The sequence below is a fragment of the Lactuca sativa genome, chromosome 5 (genome assembly GCF_002870075.4).
Source record: "Lactuca sativa cultivar Salinas chromosome 5, Lsat_Salinas_v11, whole genome shotgun sequence".
NCBI lineage: Eukaryota > Viridiplantae > Streptophyta > Magnoliopsida > Asterales > Asteraceae > Lactuca > Lactuca sativa.
The window spans coordinates 277,809,995-277,830,965 of NC_056627.2; the positions used below are offsets into that span (position 1 = coordinate 277,809,995).

The window sequence follows — 20,971 nt, forward strand, 5'->3', positions numbered from 1 at the left end:
TGGATAAACAGAATCAAATAAGGCAGAAAGATAAAAGTTTCTCTAATATGAAGAGATGGGAGAGTACTTGAGTATCTTGTTTTATGATTATCTTAGTTATTATGGAACCATATAACAATTGATCCTCTAAGAAATCCTTAGTACATTTGTTTGGCTAAGGAGAGGAATCGAAAAAGTGTGGAAATGGTCAAATCAAAAGACAAATCATACTTCGTTCCAAAAAAAGTCTTAGAGTCATACTCTAAGATTGTAAATTGAGTGATATAATTTTAAGACAGGTTTATAACACTTATCAAATGTAGAGTAACACGTTTCTTACTCTTGTACATCTGAGATTAGTAAGTGGTGATGTTTTGGATAAGACAAAAAAACCAAGTAAGACCAATTGGAAGAAGTGTTTATCTTGATAAGAATCCGCACTAACTCTTGAATAATTTGTTTTGTCAAGGAATGGTTCTTGAAAAGAGAATCTTATATGTTAAGAGGTCAGTGGGAGTCTTAAGAGATCTTGAGATAGTTTCAAGAACTAATCAAGAGTATTGTTAATCACTAGCCCACGACTTGAGGTTTGTAACCTATCATGTTGACATATTCTCATTTCTGTGTCTATTCCAGTTAAAAGTTGACTATGATTGTGAGTTCTATGAGTTCTCAATTGTTTGCGTAATAACCTAGAAGCAATGGTAGGCCCTGTGCTACCAGGTGGCAAGAAATTAAGATTAAACAAGTTCAGTCCATATGAGTTTGGTTTTGTCACTAACCTTGTCTTATGATTATGGTTATGACAAATTCGCATGGATAGGAACACTTACTCCATAGAAAAACTAAGTGTCATAAGGTTTCTCTCCGATTCATGAAAACGATGGTGAGGAAACTCTTTCACTAAGTAGATTTTCAGTAGATAGCAATTATGATATTTGCATTCTCAAAGTCGTTAGTGGAACGCGTGTGGTAAACCGGCACACTAACATAGACTTGTAAGAAATGGAAAAGGTCTAAACAATTGAGACTATGATTACGATATCCCTTTTCATAGTTCTAAAATTGTTTAGACACACATGTGAGCTATCTAAGGAAAGGTGTATGATTTTGATAAAGTCTTATCAAAGCATCTCGTATCATAAAACTGAACTTTGGTAAGAAAGTCAATAAAGTATTGATTTCTAGAAGTCCAACTGATTTCTGGGTACATGTCAAAGCTAGTGGGAGCATAAAGTGTTATGCGAGTTAAATTATAATTATCATGTTAGTGGGAGCATGATTATTATGCTACGTGTTGCAAGTTAGCAATGTTAATTATAGAAAACAAAAGTTTCAATTCGCTTTGAAAAGTTGTTTTGCTATAATTAAGGGAAAAGATTTTATACTTCATTCCAATTCTACAAGCTTAGATTGAGATTTTAATCAACTTTAGTCAAAGATATATATGAATGTTATGTTGGAATGGTTCAACATAAGGAAATGCTATATATGTTGCGTTCTCAAAATTCGATTATGATTACGACATCCCTCTTCATAGTTCAAACTGATGCCAAATAAAAATTTTATAGCATGAATCGTGTCCCATATGCTTCGGGTATAGGATCGATTACATGTGTTATAATATTCATCCATTCTAAAATTTTCCAAATGCTTAGGGCATTAAGAGGGAAAAAGGAATAGAACCGAATATGACTAAAATGATTAAACAGTTGTCGAGGACAATCTGAGGTTTACCAAAGATTCGTTACTCGTAGACAATTAGAAGTATAATGTAAACTTTGGAAAGGACCATATTGACATATTTTGAAAAGAGGTAACTCTTGTTCAAAAGTGATAGTCAAAATGGTAATATGGAATTGTTTTCATAGGTGGAAGTTATTCTCTGAGTCTGTATAAGATTAGAATGCAAAGAAGGATGTTCAAAGGAATGTACTTTGAATATGAGGTTTCGTTTCCATGGAATTGATATCCATTGGAATAATTTGTAATTTTTGTTGCCAAGTCATTGTGACTTTTGTGCATAGTCATTACAAGAGAATCATTGCATATAAGTTTAGAATCTAACAGATTACAGTAAATTGCAAGAGTTTGGTATTCTTACATTCACAAAAGGGATTGGAATTGTGAATTGAGCATCATTGGAGTCGTGTTCAATTGATCTATTTCACAAAAGAAAGGACCATAGGTAAACATAATGTGCATACTTGGAGCATGGCATGACTATTATTTTAATTCATGTATTAAGTTGATAATTCGAAACATTACATGAATAATGAGTAATCAATATGGTGCTTAGATAAAAGGTGTTTTTTTAATTTACTCTCAAAGTGTTGGGGCCATATAGGATTAGTATTATTCTTGTGTTTCACTTTGCATGTTTTGACTTCCAGAATAATTATTTTATTCAAAATCTCCACAGTCGGTCACACGTTGGAAGTAGGTATTGAATTAAGACAGTCACGAATCTGGCTTGTAAGATTTGTCTAAGGTGCATTAGACATAGAAATGGTTGCTACAACATTCATGAGTGCTCATAAGTTCTGAGTATTGGATTAAACCTACGCTCATTTGAATCACTTCATGGATTTTATCACGAGTGAATCATGAAACGATAATATCTTATATTCTTCAAACCTAGAGATATGAGTTGTTGACTATGAGTTTGTTATACATTGATTGTACGAAAACGCATCAGTAACTTGATGTTATAAAACGTGCCTTTGTGTATCACTCAACAAGTAGTTATTACAAGCATATGAGTCAAAGTGTATCCATTCCTTTTATCTCATAAGGATAAAAGTGATATCTGTGGGCCCCTCGATGATTTAGTGATGACACCCTTAAGTGTTTGGCCAAGCCTGGACTGATTTGATTTGTTCAACTAGTCAGTTGTCATAAATATAAAATCAGGAAACAACAAATGGACTGAGAGAATGATTATAATCCATGTCTCGATCCATATGATATCTAGAATGGAGGAATATATGATCACTTATCTAATGGACGCGTCATTTGATTTGTTCAGAGTTCGACAACGACTTTAAGAGCTACGATTGCTAGTCGGGTTATGAAGTCGTACTTGCAATAATAGTTTTAGACTTATCCAAGTGGGAGACTGTTGGATTAGATGTCTAAGCCCATAACTATTATTGGTATGTACTTGACCCGAGAGCAGCATGGTCAATTTGGGTTGCATATCATCAGGACAATTTGTTAGGATGGACTTTTGAGAGAAGATGTTATATATGATTTGTTAATATATTATAAATTATAATATATTAATATGAAATCATATGAGTTAATTAGTATTGATCAAGAATTAATTTAAAGATTAGTTTGGTGATCAAAAGAGACTAATTGAATATATGAGGACTAATTATGTTAATTAGTTATATTTATATGTGTTGGACTCATGATCCATGTTGGACCAAGTTTATGTATGGATACATAAAGAGTTGGGCCACATGAATCATGGATCATAAAACCCATGGGTATGGGTTTGGGTTTTACCCATGACTCTTAGAATTCAACACATATAAATACATATATGATGACCTAAAAACTACCAACCCTAGAGTGTGGATGCATGTTCTTGGAGTTCATGAAGGTTTTAGAGTGCATGGAGATTCTCTCTCAAGTCCTACCTTTGTCCTTGATGTGTTATGATTCCACTTGAGGCTTCCATACTATTAGGGCTAAGCTCTTAAGGCCAAATGCATCAAGACTTCTAGCCATATGAAAAGGTATGTTACACTAACTAGTATCTTATGTAGTTTACATCTTTGTATGCTAGTTATAGGCTTAATACCTTGGAAACACCTTTGCATGTATAATTAGTGAAAACAAAGATCCAAGGTATTTAGGGTTGCATGAACAGTTGAACACCTTAAGAGTGTTAGAATGCTCAAAACCCAACACCAATCACATGTGATTAATATATCTAATCACATGTTATTATATGTATCCAATCACATATGATTTATATGGACAAAAAAATATTATCCATATAAATCATATGTGATTAGATACACATAATCACATATGATTATATACACATAATCACAGGTGGTGGTAGTGTGTAGTGATGTTTGGTGGTGGTAAGGGGTAGCTGGTGGTGGTGGTGGAGACATGTGAGGTGGTGGGTGGTGGTATGGGTGGTGATTATAATGGGTGGTAGTGATAAGTGGTGGTGGTGGGGTTGGTAGTGACGGGTGGTGGTGTACGGTGGTTTTGGTGGGTGATCGGTGGGATAGTGGTGGCGAGTGGTAGTGATGGGTGGTGGAGGTGGGTAGTGGTGGTTGGTGATGATGATGGTAGGTGGTGGTGCTCTTGGTGGGTGGTGGGTGGGGGTGGTTGTAGCGGGTGGTGGTGATTTATGGTGGATATAGGTGGTGGGGGTGGGTGGGTGAGGGTGGTGGTGATGGGTGGTGGTCATAGTTATGGGTTATGGGTGGGTGGTTGTGATGGGTTGTGAAGGTGGGTGTGTGGTGTTTTTGGTGGGTGGGTAGGGGGTAATGGTGACGGGTGGTAGTAATAGGTGGTGGTGGTGGGTGGGTGGGGTTGTGCATGGTTGGTGGTGGTGATGGAATGTGGAGGCGGGTGGTGGTGGAGGGTGTTGGTGATGGTTGGCGGGTGGGTGGTAGTGATGGGTGGTGGTGGTGGGTGGGGTTGGTAGTGGCGGGTGGTGGTGATGGGTGGTGGTGGATGGTGGTTGTGGTTGGCGGAGACGGGTGGTGGTGATGGTGTTGGGTGTTGGTTTTCGTGGGTGGTAGGTGGGGGTGGTGGATGTGGGTGGCGGTGATGGGTGGTGGTGGTGGATGGTGTTGTTTGAGTGGTGAGTGGTGTTGGTTAGTGAGTTTTTTAATTTTTTTTACTAATTTTTTTATTTATATTAATATTATTTGATGATTTTAATTTAAAAAATTGTGTGGTTCAAATTCGTTTTTAAATGTTTTCGCAATAAAAAATGTTTTCAATTGAACGCTAACTATAACTCTCTCACCCACACCAATGAATGGGTGCCAGTTTATACTGATAAATAATAGGGATAATGACTTAAAAGGGTAATGTATTTTTCGATTTGTACACATTTAGTCACTAAGTTTTTTTCGTTCGCATTTACGCCTTCAACTTGTTAAACTGTACACATTCAGTCCTTATGACCGGCTACTTCAGGTTAGTCGGTAAAATGACTTAATAGGGTAATATATTTTTCATTTTGTACTCATTTAGTCCTTAATACTTTTGTACACATTTAGTCCTTAATTTTTTTTTTTTTTACAAAATAAGTCATTTTTGTTTTTGTATTCATTAAATACTTATGAATTATTTATTTAGTTTTTTCTCACAAAATCTTACGTGGGAAATTCATTAATGAAGTGTTTGGACCTTTTGATGCTTATGTACATCGCGATCTCGACTAACTTGTATTATAACTAAAACATTAATCTTGAAACATTTGTTAAATCTATTACACTAAAATATATTTGATGATGAAATTACCATCAAATTGTTCTTTTGCTCTCTCCAAAGATGAAGGAAAATAAGCAAACCAAATTAAAGCAAGATAATATTCTAGGGTTGAAGTCTTCATAAAATCAAACAAAAGAAACTATCTCCGCCTGTCCCGAAGTTCAAGACAACCCTCTAGTTAATATAATAAAATGTTTAAACACCGTTCCAAAAAAAATGTTTAAATATATATTATCTGAATATAATAATAATAAAAAAACAATATACTTTATTGTTTTTGGTTTAACCATATCAATTTTTTTCAGGATAATTGTGTCTTTTCTTTTTCATGTATTGCGGAAACTATATGCATGTAAACATAAAAACTTCACTTCACTTGTACAGTTATACTAAAAAAAACAGAATTATCTCAAACAATAATATGGTAAGTCGAGTAAATAAATATTTGAGGTACATCAACTGCATGATGTAATCTTGAGAGGCAACTAACTCTTCTTAGCTCCGTCTTCAAATGTCGCGAGTTAGAAGAACAGATTACGTTTTAAATTTTAAAACTTTTTTGAATTTGAGAATTGAGATAAGTATACTATGTAAATATTTTATGCTAAGCAACTGAAGGAGATGAATCGTTCGTATCAACGAAAGGCCACCGGCGGCAATAGCTTACGGAGTATCACAACTATGTTTGTAACCAATCTTCCAAATGGGAGTAGCAAGGAGACTCTCAAAAAGATTTTCTCAAACTTTGGGTGTATTGTGGATGTGTACATGGCGACAAAGAAGGATTCAAAGAAGAAAAACTTTGCTTTTGTCAGATTCAAAGAGGTCATGGACGTGAGACAACTGGAGGCTTCCCTGCAAGGATTAAAATGTATGGGCTCTGTGCTAGAGATAAATGTGGCAAAATTCGAAAGGAGAAAGGTGGAACCCAGGGGGACGACTCGAACAGGTGAAGGAAACACGGGAAAATCGGTTCGTAAGGAGATAGGATCGCTTCGGGATGGCAGATCTTTTGCTGAAGTAATTGCTGGGTACGATGGCCTACCTATCCCCCCTCCTCCCCCGAAGCTAGACAAAAAACCTATCATCCTGGAGAGCGGATCGTTTTGGGCAGAATGGATTCACAGCCCGCTCACTTTAATCGGAGTTGCTCACAGCTATGAACATCTGACGAATTTGCCATTGGAGATAAGGTTGGGAGGCTCGTTTGCTTATGGAATGAAATACCTGGGTGGATTCGAGATTGGGATTCGCTTCAGAAATGATCACGATGTCAAGGAACTCCGTTCGAATGGAAAATACTGGAGAAAACGGTTCAGCGAATTAAAACCGGGGAACTCCTACATGGACTCGCCTGCAAGATTGGCATGGCTGAAGATTGTTGGTCTCCCTTTGCACATGTGGAGTGAAGGAAATTTTGCTCGTATTGCAAGGTTGGTGGGTAAGCTCATAAGTCCCAAGATGATTTCAATGAAACTACAAGATGTGTCTCGTGGTAATATTTGTGTTCTAACGGAGAGAAAGACGAAAATCAATGAAGAAGTGGTGGTGGATTCAAATAAGAAGTTACTAAGGGTGGGAATTGTAGAAATTGATTTTGACTGGTCTCCTTTTCCAACTGGGCTTGGAATCAATAATGAGGATGATGGAAAAAATGGAACTTCAGACATGGTGAACTCAGATGAGAAGGGCGATCTAGACTCTGGGGAAGAGGAGGAAGGAATTTCAGAAACTGTTGCTTCACCTGCAAATGAACCCACTGATCGGGGATTGCCCAGTGATGATTTGGAAGATGGTGAATTCAGGTATGATTGTAATACCGGAGGCAGAGAGGAGGCTGCCCCGGAAGGGATGGCAGCGGATAGCGGGGCTGCGCCGAGACCTAGGCCGCCGGAATCTGATGACGGTCAACTGGATCGTGCCTCAGAAGTTGGGGAAACTCAATTGTCGCCTATCATTAATTGCCAACGGGTGGATTGTAACACTGAACCCAATGTAGGCAACTCAATGGCAGTCAATATTCCGGAGGTAAATGATATAAATAATTTCGGCATATATTCGAATTTAGTAAAATCTGGGAGTTTTGGCCCATTTAAGTCTGGGCTAGTAAAAAATGATGGAAGAAAACTCCCAAAATCGTTTGGGCCTATTATTGATAAATCGAGCGAAGGGGCTCCGGATGTCGAATTCCTGGTGGATGGGTCTATTAGAAAGAAGATGCGGCGTTCTTCCCTTCCTCGATTAGACTTGAACAACAATACCAGCGAGTCTTCCAATTCTGACCAATCAATACATGGTGCTGAAGCCGACTCAGATCCGATCCGCTCCACCCACTCTACGGACCGGGCCATAAACCACCAAGGTCGCGAGGTTCTAAACGAGACTGCCCTTACTGTGGAAATCGGAAAGATGGTCGATGTAGATATTGAAATTGGGAACAAGGTTTTAGAGGAGGCAATGGGTATGGAGGGTGAGATCAATATTCCTCAATGAATATGCTTTCTCTGAATGTGAGGGGGATCGACGAGGATCATAAGCAAAGATGGGTGAGGAGGTTATGCTCGGAATATAGGGTCTCTATAGCCTGTCTTCAAGAATCACAACTGGGGTTGTTATCTTCACTCCAATTAAATATTAGAAATTGTTGGGCAAACAATAATTTTGGTTTCGAATTAATTGAAGCAACAGGGAGATCTGGAGGACTTATTACAATCTCGGATGATGAGGTATTTATAGTATCTGATTCGATTAAATCAAGGTATTTTTTTATTACATTTGGTCGGTGGGTGGGTATAAACACTGAGATAGCCATAGTAAACGTATATGCACCTCAAGCTCCGTCGAAAAAAAGGAGAACATGGGAGAAGTTGGCTCAGATTAAATCTAGTAGAGTGGCGATATGGATCTTTGCAGGAGATTTTAATGTTGTTCGTAGAAGAGATGAGCGGGTAAACTCCAGGTTTTGTCGCATTTCTGCTGATGACTTCAACGATTTCATATTCTCCTGTGCTCTACATGATCTGAGAATGGGCGGATATAAGTTCACTTATTTTAGACCAGAAGACGGTGGTAAGTTGAGCAAATTGGACAGATTCTTGGTTTGTGATAACTTCATGGAGTGTTTCCCGGGTTCATCGGTAACTGCCCTTGCCAGAGAATTCTCGGACCATTGCCCGATCATGTTGAAAACTTCTTGTGAGGACTTCGGTCCTAGGCCATTTAGATTCTTCAACTCGTGGATGTTAAAGGCTGGATTTCAAGATGTGGTTTCTGAGGCATGGAGGAAATTCAGAGGTTATGGAAACGGTGATGCTTTCTTGGCGGCGAAATTGCGTTTCTTAAAGAAGGAAATTAAGAAGTGACGAGAAACCGCCTTTGCTTTGGAAAACAAAGAACTAGAAGAGTGTAGGAATTCTATTGCACAGCTTGATACTTTGGCGGAATCCAGAGATTTATGGCCTCATGAATTGGGGAAAAGAACCAACTATGTAAAAAGGATTACAGAAATTGAAAGGATGGCTGCAATGGATATGAAACAAATGGCAAAGGTAAAATGGGTGACTGATGGAGATGAAAACACTTCTTTCTTCCATGGTTATGTAAATAATCATAATAGGAGGAACAAAATTCATGGTTTGACTATTAATGGTCAGTGGGTGACGAATCCTGATGCTATAAAATGTGAGATCCTCCAATTCTTCTCTAAGAAATTTGAAGAAAAATGGATGAGTCGACCAAAAATCAGAAGCAACAGATTTAAAACGCTCTCTTCAGAGGCGAGCTCTGCTCTTGAGCTTCCTTTCTCAGTTGAGGAAATTAGGAACGCAATTTGGTGTTGTGGTTCGGAAAAGGCCCCGGGGCCAGATGGATTCTCATTTAAAATTTTCAAGTCTTACTGGAGTTTGCTAAAGGATGATATTATGAGCCTTGTTAGATCATTTGAACAGCGCGGAGAATTTTCTATGGGATGCAATTCATCCTTCATTTCTCTTGCAGCTAAGATTAAGGACCCACTCTCCTTAAGTGATTACAGACCAATTAGTCTCATTGGTGCGTTATACAAGATAGTTGCTAAAACACTGGCGATCCGGGTGAAAACACATATTGGAGTATGCATAGACGAGGTGCAATCGGCTTTTGTAGAAGGGAGGAACATACTCGAAGGTCCTTTAATAATTAACGAGGTGTCTTCTTGGGCATTAAAAAGTAACTGGAAAATATTGTTATTCAAGGCAGATTTTAACAAGGCTTTTGACTCGGTAAATTGGGAGTACCTTGATTCGGTTATGGCTCAAATGAACTTTGGGTTAAAATGGAGAAGATGGATAAACGGATGCCTCAGGTCGGCTAGGGCGTCGGTACTGGTCAATGGCAGCCCAACGGCGGAATTTCCTTTGACAAAAGGAGTGAGACAAGGCGATCCGCTATCACCGTTCCTTTTTATAATAGCGATGGAAGGTCTAAATGTCATGATGAAAGCGGCAAATGAAAAAGGGATATTCGATGGGGTCCATATTCCTAATACCAACATATCCCTTTCTCATTTATTTTATGCTGATGATGCCTTATTTATTGGGGATTGGTCAAAAAAAATGTCTACAATCTTTCTAAAATCCTCAGATGTTTCTATGTTGTGTCGGGATTAAAAGTGAACTTCAACAAATCACGGGTATTTGGAATTGGTGTCGACTTTGAGGAGGTTTGTGAGTGGGATGGGCCACTAGGGTGTGCGCCATCCTCTCTACCTTTCACTTATCTCGGGGTGCCTGTCGGGGAGAATATGAATAGAAAAAAAAGCTTGGAAGCCGATTGTAGATAAGTTTCGCTCCAAACTCTCCATGTGGAAGGCAAAGATTTTGAGCCTTAGTGGCAGGATGACTTTGGAAAAAGCTGTACTTGGGAACCTTCCAACCTTTTATCTATCACTGTTCTCAGCCCCCATCGGAATAATAGAAGAGTTGGAAAAGATCCAAAGGCAGTTTATTTGGAGAGGTGATGCAGAAAAAGCAACTATACATTGGGTTGCATGGGAGAAACTAAAAGCTCCAAAGGAGGTTGGAGGGGCAAGTTTAGGATCTCTTAGGAACCTAAACTTGGCCCTACTGGCTAAATGGTGGTGGAAGTTCAAAACATGTCCTGACTCCCTTTGGGCCCGAATTGTAATGGGGTTTCATAACCCTGCAAACCGTCCCTGGTTCTGCTTCGCAAAACATAATCGAGGTGGGGTGTGGTCATGCATAGATAAAGCAAAAAATGGCTTATGGAAGTTAAATATTGATGTGAAGGAAATAATGAATACTAATGATGGGGGATTATCGTGGAGATCTGACTTTGTGGTGGATGGAGTTTTTAGCGTGGCAAGGCTTAGAAATAGACTTGACAGAGCCTCTCACCTGATTTGCGATGGGGATTTCTGGTGGTTGAATTCGGTTCCAAAAAAGGTGGTGAATTTTATTTGGCAAGCAAAGCAGGGGAGGATTCCATCTGCCGAGGCGTTAAGGAAAAGGAACATCCAAGTACCCTCCACAATGTGTGGGATATGTGAACACGTAGAAGAATCAGTGGATCACATTCTCACTTCATGCAGTTTGGCGAGGAATATTATAACCATGGTACTAAAGTGGTGTAATGTTCTCCCTCAATTCTTTTTAGGTGTGAATGAGGTGCTTGACTTTGCCGGGAACTGGGGACATTGCCCAAAAAAGAAAGAGTTGCTTACATGTATTATATACCGAACCCTCTGGAGTTTGTGGAAGGCAAGGAATGATCGGATTTTTAAAGAAGAATCATCGAAACCGGCGAAAATTTTAGATTATATCAATTCATTGGTATTTACTTGGAGAAAGTATAGGAGTCCTAGTGGATACAGTTGATTGGGATAAGTGGTGTTGTGCACCCTTGAATTGTACATAGACTATGCTCTTTGTTTAGCTTGATGTTTTCTATTGTACTTCTACCCCCTAGCTTCTTGCTAGGAGTATTTTAATAAAATTGCCGGTTCAAAAAAAAATCTAAACAATATCCATGTACGTATATCCCAAACCCAAATCCCGTAATTAATGTAGATATACAGTCAAAACGAGCGAGTCAAGGCATTAATTATCTCTAGATAGTTAAAATTTTCCGAGCATTTTCCTGGAGAGAAACTTCTTCATGTGTGTTTCATGAATGTATATATATATATATATATATATATATATATATATATATATATATATATATATATATATATATATATATATATATATATATATATATATATATATATATATTCATGAAACACACATGAAGAAGTTTCTCTCGAGGAATATATATATATATATATATATATATATATATATATATATATATATATATATATATATATATATATATATATATATATATATATATATATATATATATATATATATATATATATGAGTAACCTAATGCTATAAAACGATAACATTTATTCTCATGTATCGAAAAAAATGGAAACTTATTTAGTCGTTTTGATAGCTTGCGTTTTATGCATAGTTATTGTAGCAGTGATAGTCTTGTGTGGTCTCTCCGGTCAATGTAATAGTAATAGTGATGGGAAAAGGAAAACCAAAGATCCATCACTTCCGAGGGCAAAAGCTAAAACCAGCACAACCAATACTTCCGGTGGAGGAGTAGCTATGGCTATACTAACAGGAGCTGCAGTTTCTGCAGCTATATTAGACGCAAATGGCGGACATAGTGGTGGTGGATGTGGTGGCGGTGGTGGTTGTGGTGGCGGTGGATGTGGTGGTGGTGGTGGATGTGGATAAGGAAGGGGTTACTGATTTCAAAATGCCGATGTCTTAGTTTCCCACTCGTCAATACCACTAGTATTTTTTTTTTAACTTTTTTTTAATTTTTTTTTTATCATTCATTCAGTATCACAAGCAATGCAGAAATTAGAATGGTTCTGAATTTGTTATACGTGTGTTTTTTCTTTCATTCAATTGTATACGATATTGCAGTGAATTAAATGTAAATGGGAGCTGATATTTCCACGGTTGTTTTTTATGCATCCATATATTTTTAAAGATAATTGTCTATTATACCCTTCATTTAGTAGAGATCAGAAAATCAAATCAGATTGAGAGGTCGTAGTTCAGGCCCTTGATTGTATTTGTACCGCTAATCCCTTCTTCACTAATCAACAACATGTTCTGATTAAACACGGTGCTGCTTCTTTGGTGGTGCAATGTTCAGCCAAGTAAAAGGTAAGTGAATCATTGTGTATGTTTCATTTGCCGCCTGGTTTAGAGTTTAAACTCTCATGTTATTAACAAAACCTGTGAAATCCACTTCAAATAAACACACGAACCTCACATTCCTGCAAGAAAGTCAAAGAAGCCAAAAAAAAAAAATGGGAAAGAAAATCAGTTTGTGCGATGTAATGGTGCATTTTTGCTTGATTTTAACGACTTGATTTTGCCCACCTGCAACTGATTTTAATATGTGTTATGTAATGGTGTTTTTTGCCTTCTCTGGCGAACGTGATTTTTCTCCGGCAACAGGCTGTTGATTTTATATAAAAAAAATGTATATAGGAAAAGTAAATTAAATTTTATAGTCAAATTAACTCAAGTTTATAAAACAATAACATACATAAATTCATCTAAAATTATGTCTCCATGTATTTTTTGAAAAAAAACCATCTCTTAATTATGATAACCAAGAATCCGTAGAAATTGACTTTCGATACTCAAAATTGCTAATTCATTTAATCTTTCTTGAGTTTGAGTTAGCTATCTGTAACCACAAAATAAACAAAAACAACGATCAGTTTAAGAACCAATACATTTCTATCAGATTTTCAAATACATTTCTAGAAATTAAACTAATAAAATAAAACATCAGATTTTTATAAACATTAGTTTATTCAGAAAACAACATATGAAATATTTTGAAATAAAAAACATACATTTTAATAAATACCATTTAATTTATAAACATTACAAAAAAACAACTTAAAAAAGAATAAATGCAAAACGATGATATAATTCCATAAGTTGAGGTTAACGAATTTACAGGATGAGGCAGTAAGAACAATAAATGACCAAAACTAATATGCAAGAATAGTAGAAAAGTAAGTTTCATTAGACTCACTATTTATATATGTTCTGAATAAAAATGCAATTCAAAGTTATAGTTTGTAAGTTTATTCCAGTTTCGACGCATGAGAAAGCATGGCTAAATACTTATAGTCTTTGACTTTTTGATAAACAAAAGCATTCAATTTCATAAACATAAAACAAACCCATAAATACAGATTTCGATAAAATAACTAGAAACTCAAAAATATAATTCAAAAGTGATAACTCAGAATTTACAGGGGAATGTAAGAGAAATCTTGAGCAAACCTTTGAATGTTGTGCACAATAGGCAGCTCTTTAAAAATACAAAGATAAGTAGTCAACTGAAGCAAGAATTGATGAGGAGTTGGGGATTAATGGACTATATGAAAAGGTTATCGGATTTTCACGAGAACAAGAGATTAAGAGGGCATATTAACAATGAAATTATGAGGATTTAAATCTTTATAGGCTGAGAATAAGAGAAGAAAGAGAACCGTATGTTTTATCTATTGAGATCAACAGGTACGCCCGTATTTATTGGAATCGTCTTCTCCAGAACCCCATTGATAAGAATGTCTTGTCTTCTTCAACTGTAATTATTAGGCGTGCTATATTGCTTAGGATAACGAAGAGTCATGCATTCTAAATTTATTTCAAATTGCCGCCATTGTTTATTAGGTATCCAAAGCTTGTCCTGCTGCCCTCTTTTCATTTAAACCGGACTTCATAGTGTTAGTGGATCAAGAGTTGTAGTGGCCCAATTACTATACACCCATAAAAGACCTAAAAAAACTGATGCCCCTTGAAATTTGATGCCCTGGGCCGTGGCCTAGCTCGTCCTGGGCTTGGGCCGGCCCTGTCCGGCAAATATCTTGTTCGTGTTTAGAGTTTTTCCGGTTACTGTGTATCTTGATGGTACCTTGGTAAGAGAAGAGATGGAAGGGAGATAAAGTGAACCTATATATTAAGGAGCTGGATTCAAGTAAACCTTAGTTATTTATTGGGTCATTGAGTTTTCCTGGTTTTTTTTTGGTGGTATGACAAAGAGAAGGAGATAGAGACGAAACGGAGATAAACTAAGTAGGGTCCATTTTTTTTATATAGCAGGAGCATAATTGTCAATTTACATAAGAAATATGTGGAAATATCAAAAATGTACGTGGATATATCAGCTCCCAATGTAATATATCAATGATGAAATAAAAGTAGTTTTGTTCCTAAGGCTTTGTACTCTTGATATATATACTAGCCGTTACCCGCGTAAAGTGGCGGCTGCAAATAGTTTTTTAGGCGATATGTTTCTTTTATAAAAATGTTACGTCCCAAAAGAAAGTAAATGTCCAAGACAATAGAATCTGGCTTTGGCGTTATTTTTGGCATGATACATCAAATAACTAGTAAAAATAAACACTTCAAGCCAGCACAAAATATAAGTCGTTTAAGTCGTTCAAACAATAATAATAGAATTACATATGAATACACCAAATATGGAAATGTGTAAAAACACATAACTGGTAATACATTATTAATCTCACAACACTTCTTTATATACCACGTTTGTTGTATAGACTCCGCAACATTTTAAATCTTCGTTAGGCTTCACTAACACTTTGGTATTGTCACGTGAGACCCTCTGGAGAATGCAACATAAAGTTGGTCATGCACAAATACTGGGTTTGGAATATACATACCTACATTCAAAATATTTGTCCCTGAGCTTTATTGATTGTCATTGCAAAACATAATTGAATAGGAAATTGTTTCCTTTTCAGTTTGAATGGAAACATGTCATCTTTATATGGACTAAGAAGAATCCTTGGAAAAAAAATACTTTCTTTCTAACATGTTGACCAGCAACTATTTCGACATCAATGAAATTGTGTTGAAATCTTTTACATATCAATCTGGTGTCGTTACATGTCACACCCCAAAACCGAGAACGGCGGAATACGTTCTGGGGTGGAGGACGTCATGTATAGTATCATAACAATGCATAATAGTAAAGACAAACAACAACATCCATTGCATTAGTATAATAATTGTAATACAAGCGTGTTATGTACAGTTTGATAGACACCAAAAATATAATCAAAATAAAAGATGAGTCTCGTATATGCTCCATCTTCTCAAAATCTGCATCTGTACCTGTCTACTGAGGACCTGAGAATACAAGTTATTTTGAAAAACGAGTATCAGCATAAAGCTGGTGAGTTCATAAGTCTTTAGTGTCATTGCTTGTAAAAAAGTGTTTACAATCATGTAATATAATAGCAGTTCTCAAGTTCTTGAAAATAGTATGATCCTTAGAAAATCCTATATTTTCCAGTAAAAGTAGTCTTCTACCAAGACTCGGTTATTTATAAGTTTGATTCTCTGAAAATGTAAAAGTTTTCCCAATGGAACTATCAGTGTGAAAATATAGTTTTAAATTTCGTTCATATAAAGAAATCGGGAAAAATAGAGTTTTACCCCAGCAGTGTCACTGTCGGCTGAATATAGTAGAGATGCAAACTCCAGATAGTATTATATATATATATATATATATATGCACACACTTCGGGGAGTCCGTTTTACCTTTAATTCTTAATGTGTTACTTAAGGTCTAAATGTGAACTCGTATGTAACCATGCTGAGTGATAATACAGTGACAGTTGACCCTCCAGGTCATACGTAGTGTAGTGATGTTTTGTCACCCCTGGGCCTAATCGGCTCGGACTGTAGCTAGCAGTCGGGATGTGGGAGTGTCCGTCCCGTATAGATCTGTATATATAGTGTTCGCTCTCCCTCCAGGAGGCTCTGGTTACACGGTGATCGCATAGTGGAGTGTGGTATCGAGAAGTAGTGTATCACATTCTATTTTAGTATGTTGTCTCATAATTAGAGTATAATGTACTTCTTAGTATAATGTATTGAGTGTTTGTTCTCTTATATAGTATATAGTATTCTCTTCGTATATTGTATAGGATTCTCTTCGTATAGTATTCTCTTCGTATAGTGTATAGTATTATATTCATATAGTGTATATATAGGGTCCTCTTCGTATAGTATTTAGTATGTATAATCTCATAATTGTACTAACTATAGTGAGTATCATAGTAACTATAGTAATGAGTGCTAATCCTTAATTATACCTATTATAGTTAAAATAGAGATATTAGTTGAATGCCTTTGATACACAAAGGTGTTGAACTAACACGAATATATATGATATATAACTAAGAATTCAACGACAGTCGGACAGATAACAGAGTACCCTAAGTCCACAACCAAACAAGAACAGGAAATAAGGTGAGCTATGAGTTCTTAGTCCTTCAATCCTTACTTATATAAATATATTGGTGTAGATATGATTTGGAAATAAAATAAGTTTAAAAGCATTGAAAAATAGTTTTAGAACAATTAAACATGAATATGAGCTTGATAAACATTTAAAACAACTTTGTTGGCAAGGTAATTTGAAAGTATAGAAAATCCTTTTGGTAACAAGTTATAAATCACATGTGATTGATACCATAACTTGGTCGATTCAACTTGTATCCCCCCTAAAAGCATTTAAAAGCATTTAAAAGGTTAATTAAGGGGTATGAACTCACCTGCAGTGAGTGGAGTGGATGGAATGCCGGGTAGGATGCTAGGTGTCAAGTGAGGACTTGAACATACCCACAGATCCTATGTAACATCCAGTGGCACATAAGGGTATCTAATTAGTTATTTAATCACTAAATAAGTAAGTAAAGATACCCTAATGCATGAAAACACTTTGTTTTAGGTGCTAGGAGTGCTAAGGGTTGCATCTAAGGAGTGTATGACATCACTATGGAGTTTACTCCTCAAATACCCACCCTATGTGAGTTTACGGTTGAGGGACCATTTCCCCCATGAGTTTACGGCCGTAAACTCATGGGGATGGTGTGTTTGTGTGTTTTAAGGCTTCATGCTTCACAAGGAAAGGTTCTAGGGTTGATTCAAGGGCTTAAGAAGTGGTTAGGGCTCGAAATGGAACTCTTTTTGGAGTTTACGGTTTTTGAACATTCATTGGGAGTTTACTACCGTAAACCCATGAGTTTACGGCAGTAAACTCATGGTTACCCCATCCATTTCGTGTTTCAGGGTCCTTAGATCATTCATACAAGTCCCTAGTTCATTAGGCAAGAATTGGAAGGAGTTTGGGGCATCAAAACCCCTTTTGGGGTGTTTACGGTTTTGGGATATTCCCAAACCGTAAACACATGTTCTTGGGTTTATTCCATGGATTTGTAAGCACAATAAGAAGATAACTAGCTATGAATGGTATACTTACTTAAAGGAAGCTTGCAAGGGTGTTTTAGGACCCAAAAACACTAGTGTGTTCTTGGTGATTTGAAGATGCTTGAAGATCTAAGTAAAAATCAAATTCCAAAGATGAAAATGATGTATAAACACTAGATTTAGTGTTGTATGAACGAATTTAGAGAGGAAAAACTTACATTTTGGCGGATTTGGAAGGATGAATTTATGATAGTTGAGAGAAAAGCCTTGTGTTCTTGAGTGGGGAGTGTAAGAATGAGGGCAAAAGGAGTAAACTCATGCTGTATGCATGAGTCTTGGGGAAAAGGGTGTTCACGGTCCAAACACCTCTTGTTTGTGTGTGAACACCTAACTAAGGTGTTGGGTTGTTTTGCCCGGGTACACTTTACTAACGACGACACTTATTTAGTCGTTTCACGTAAATAAATAAAAAAAATAAAACACCAAATTGACTTAAATCCGGCCAAAAATATAATAAATATTTTTGACTAATATTTGGAGTGTTTGCATGTGGAAATTATACAAATGAAAATTTCGGGTTGTCACATCACACAATCCATTTAATGGGTCGGGATTTCGTAACAATATTATCAGGCATCCCGCTTTCAGTCTTATGTAATGAGGGGGCAAATGACTAACAGTGATCGTGTTCAATAATTCCACAACATAGAAGTTATTTATATCGTCTATGACCTCATCAAAACAATAGTAAATTCTCTCTTCTCCATAGAATCGGCAGATCAAATAATCATTAATCTCATCGACACTATCATTTCTTGTGGATAGTATTGCATGCAAAATAATATAATCTTTTCTTCCGGATAGTATTGCATGCAAAATAATATAATCTGATTCATATCTATTACTTTCCAAGGATTGAAAGATTGCATCAATCAAAGCATTGAATAACTTTTCTTTTTTCAGTGGAGAGAATTATTTTGTTGGAGTAATTCTTTTTTTATTGAATTATTATATATCAATACATATAGTTTTTAATATATAATACTTATACAATAATAAATATTATATTATGGGATGAGATTATTATATATTATAAAACATTATTTTATTGGGTTATTAATTCATTTTAGTTGATTCTTTTTATAATTTCTGTTTTGTTAGACTAATTCTTTTTTATTGGATTATTATATATCAATAAATATTATTTTAATGTATAATATTTATATCATAACAAATATTATATTACTATATTATTAATTTATTTTAGTTAATTTTTGTAACTTCGTTTTTGTTTTTTTGAATTATTACTTTTATTTTATTATTTTTTTCATATAATAAATATTATTTTATTGGATTATTAATTTATTTTTAATGTATACTATTAATTCTTTTTAATTTTATTAGTTTCATCACAAAGTCGCTGAAATACACAAACACGTCACTTCTCATCGTCAAAAATCGACGGGATTATCGCCAAACACCTTCATCGGAGGTTCAATAAAAACCCTACCATCCTGTTCCACCTAGCAGTATTGGTAGTCACTTACGACAACCTCTTCATAATCCACTAGAATCCTTCATGTCTCACATAATGCACAACAAACCCCTATAACAATTATAAGTGGTGGTGGTGACCGGGTGATGGTGGAGATGTTTTCCCTATGGTTTCTCATTATAAGCTACCTCCAATGAAGGTGTTTGGCAATGATCTTGGCGATTTTGATGATGAGAGACGGTGATTTTGCATATCTCATGACTTTGTGGTGGAACTAATAAAATTAACAAGAACTAATATTATACATTAAAAATATCCAATAAAATAATATTTAGTATATAAAGAAAATAATAAATTAAAAGTAATAATCCAATAAAAATAATTTTAAAAATAGGAATTACAAAAGTAACTAAAAGAATTTCAGATGAAGTGTTCTTGAAGAATTTTAGGAAGCTTCTGTAACTGACCATATGGTTGAAAGGAAGAGGGTATTTCAAGAAACCACTGCCATTAAAGCTTCGGCTTTGGAAGAATCTTTATGTTGGACATACGTATGGAGAAGGGATGTATAGGTTGGATGCCCTCTCATTTGATGTAGGAGATCTTCAAAAAACTTCTCTGCACTATTTATACCACAAATTTTTGCAATGGAGTCCAAGTGAACAGCGTAATCTCCTTCTACTAACTTGATATCTTGTTGTAAATTCATCCATTCACAAACTTTCAGAATAACCCAATTAATGTCAGCATCAACATTCTTTTGTTTTGGATATTGTCTAAAAAAAGCTTCAGGTCGAAAGTAATTTTCAAACCGAAAAGTTACACATCCCAGTAGTGATGAGTTTGAGCCAAAATGTAACACCCATAAAAATCATGCCAAATTTAAAATTTTTAAAACATTTCAAAGCACATGATTATTAAAAAACTTGTTTTCAAAATAGTATATTGTCAGAGTATCCCAAAATCAAATCATAAAATCATAAAATATGAGGAGCGGTACGATCACGCCTTCGCCTTCCCGCGATCATTAGAAGTACCTGAAACAATAATCGATAAATGTAAGCTCGAAGGCTTAGTGAGTTACCCCCAAAATACCAACGCCATACATATATAACCATATCATTCAAACATATAAGCAACAATGCAACATGCATAATGAGCCATCAGTCTGACTGGACCGACTCCTGGTCCTCAGTCTATCTGGACCAATCTCCGAGCCCTTAGCACGTCTGGACCGCCCTCCTCGGGGCCTTCGGCCTATCCGGACAGCTCGTTGGGCCTTCGGCCTGATTAGATTTTCCCGGCCCAGGCCTGTAGTCTACCCAGTCCGCCCAGGGTGTCTTGGCCTACTACACACAACAGGACCTACCTCAACCCTTTCCCCTAACCAATAAACATGTGCACATAAATATAATCGCTAGCATGCAATAATAGATAGTCATACAGATCTAACCGATCTCTAACATAAAAACCATCCTACAACCAGGATATCAATCAAACAGATTACTAGCATAGCAACCATCCTAATCCAGGATGTAATCTAACATAGCAACCATCCTAAACCAGGATGTAAATCATAAAGGGTCGGCCTTGGTGTCGTAGACCCTGTTGATATAGTGAGGAGAACTCACCTCACGATGTCGCACTGAAGTGATAGGCTCAAACTCTCGAATCACCAACA

General features: G+C 36.2%; 2 protein-coding genes and 1 long non-coding RNA gene across 3 annotated transcripts; 2 read left to right on the forward strand and 1 right to left on the reverse strand.

Moving 5' to 3' along the window:
* Positions 1-7,943: 7,943 nt before the first annotated feature.
* On the forward strand, positions 7,944-8,816 carry LOC111904502 (uncharacterized). Its single transcript, XM_023900257.1, has one exon. The coding sequence runs from the start codon at positions 7,944-7,946 to the stop codon at positions 8,814-8,816; it is 873 nt and encodes a 290-aa protein (XP_023756025.1).
* Positions 8,817-10,292: 1,476 nt separating this feature from the next.
* On the forward strand, positions 10,293-11,327 carry LOC128126024 (uncharacterized). The gene has a single exon (XM_052763720.1). The coding sequence runs from the start codon at positions 10,293-10,295 to the stop codon at positions 11,325-11,327; it is 1,035 nt and encodes a 344-aa protein (XP_052619680.1).
* A 1,116-nt stretch (positions 11,328-12,443) lies between these two features.
* LOC122198326 (uncharacterized) lies at positions 12,444-14,231 on the reverse strand. Its single transcript, XR_006192906.2, has 3 exons — positions 13,833-14,231; positions 12,909-13,221; positions 12,444-12,802 (listed from the first exon to the last, which is right to left on the reverse strand). It is a non-coding gene; the product is annotated as an uncharacterized LOC122198326 (long non-coding RNA).
* Between the last annotated feature and the right edge of the window lie 6,740 nt (positions 14,232-20,971).

Excerpts from the sequence above, each read along its gene's own strand:
- LOC128126024 (XM_052763720.1), top strand. The coding sequence starts at position 10,293 with ATGTGGAAGGCAAAGATTTTGAGCCTTAGTGGCAGGATGACTTTGGAA.
- LOC111904502 (XM_023900257.1), top strand. The coding sequence starts at position 7,944 with ATGAATATGCTTTCTCTGAATGTGAGGGGGATCGACGAGGATCATAAG.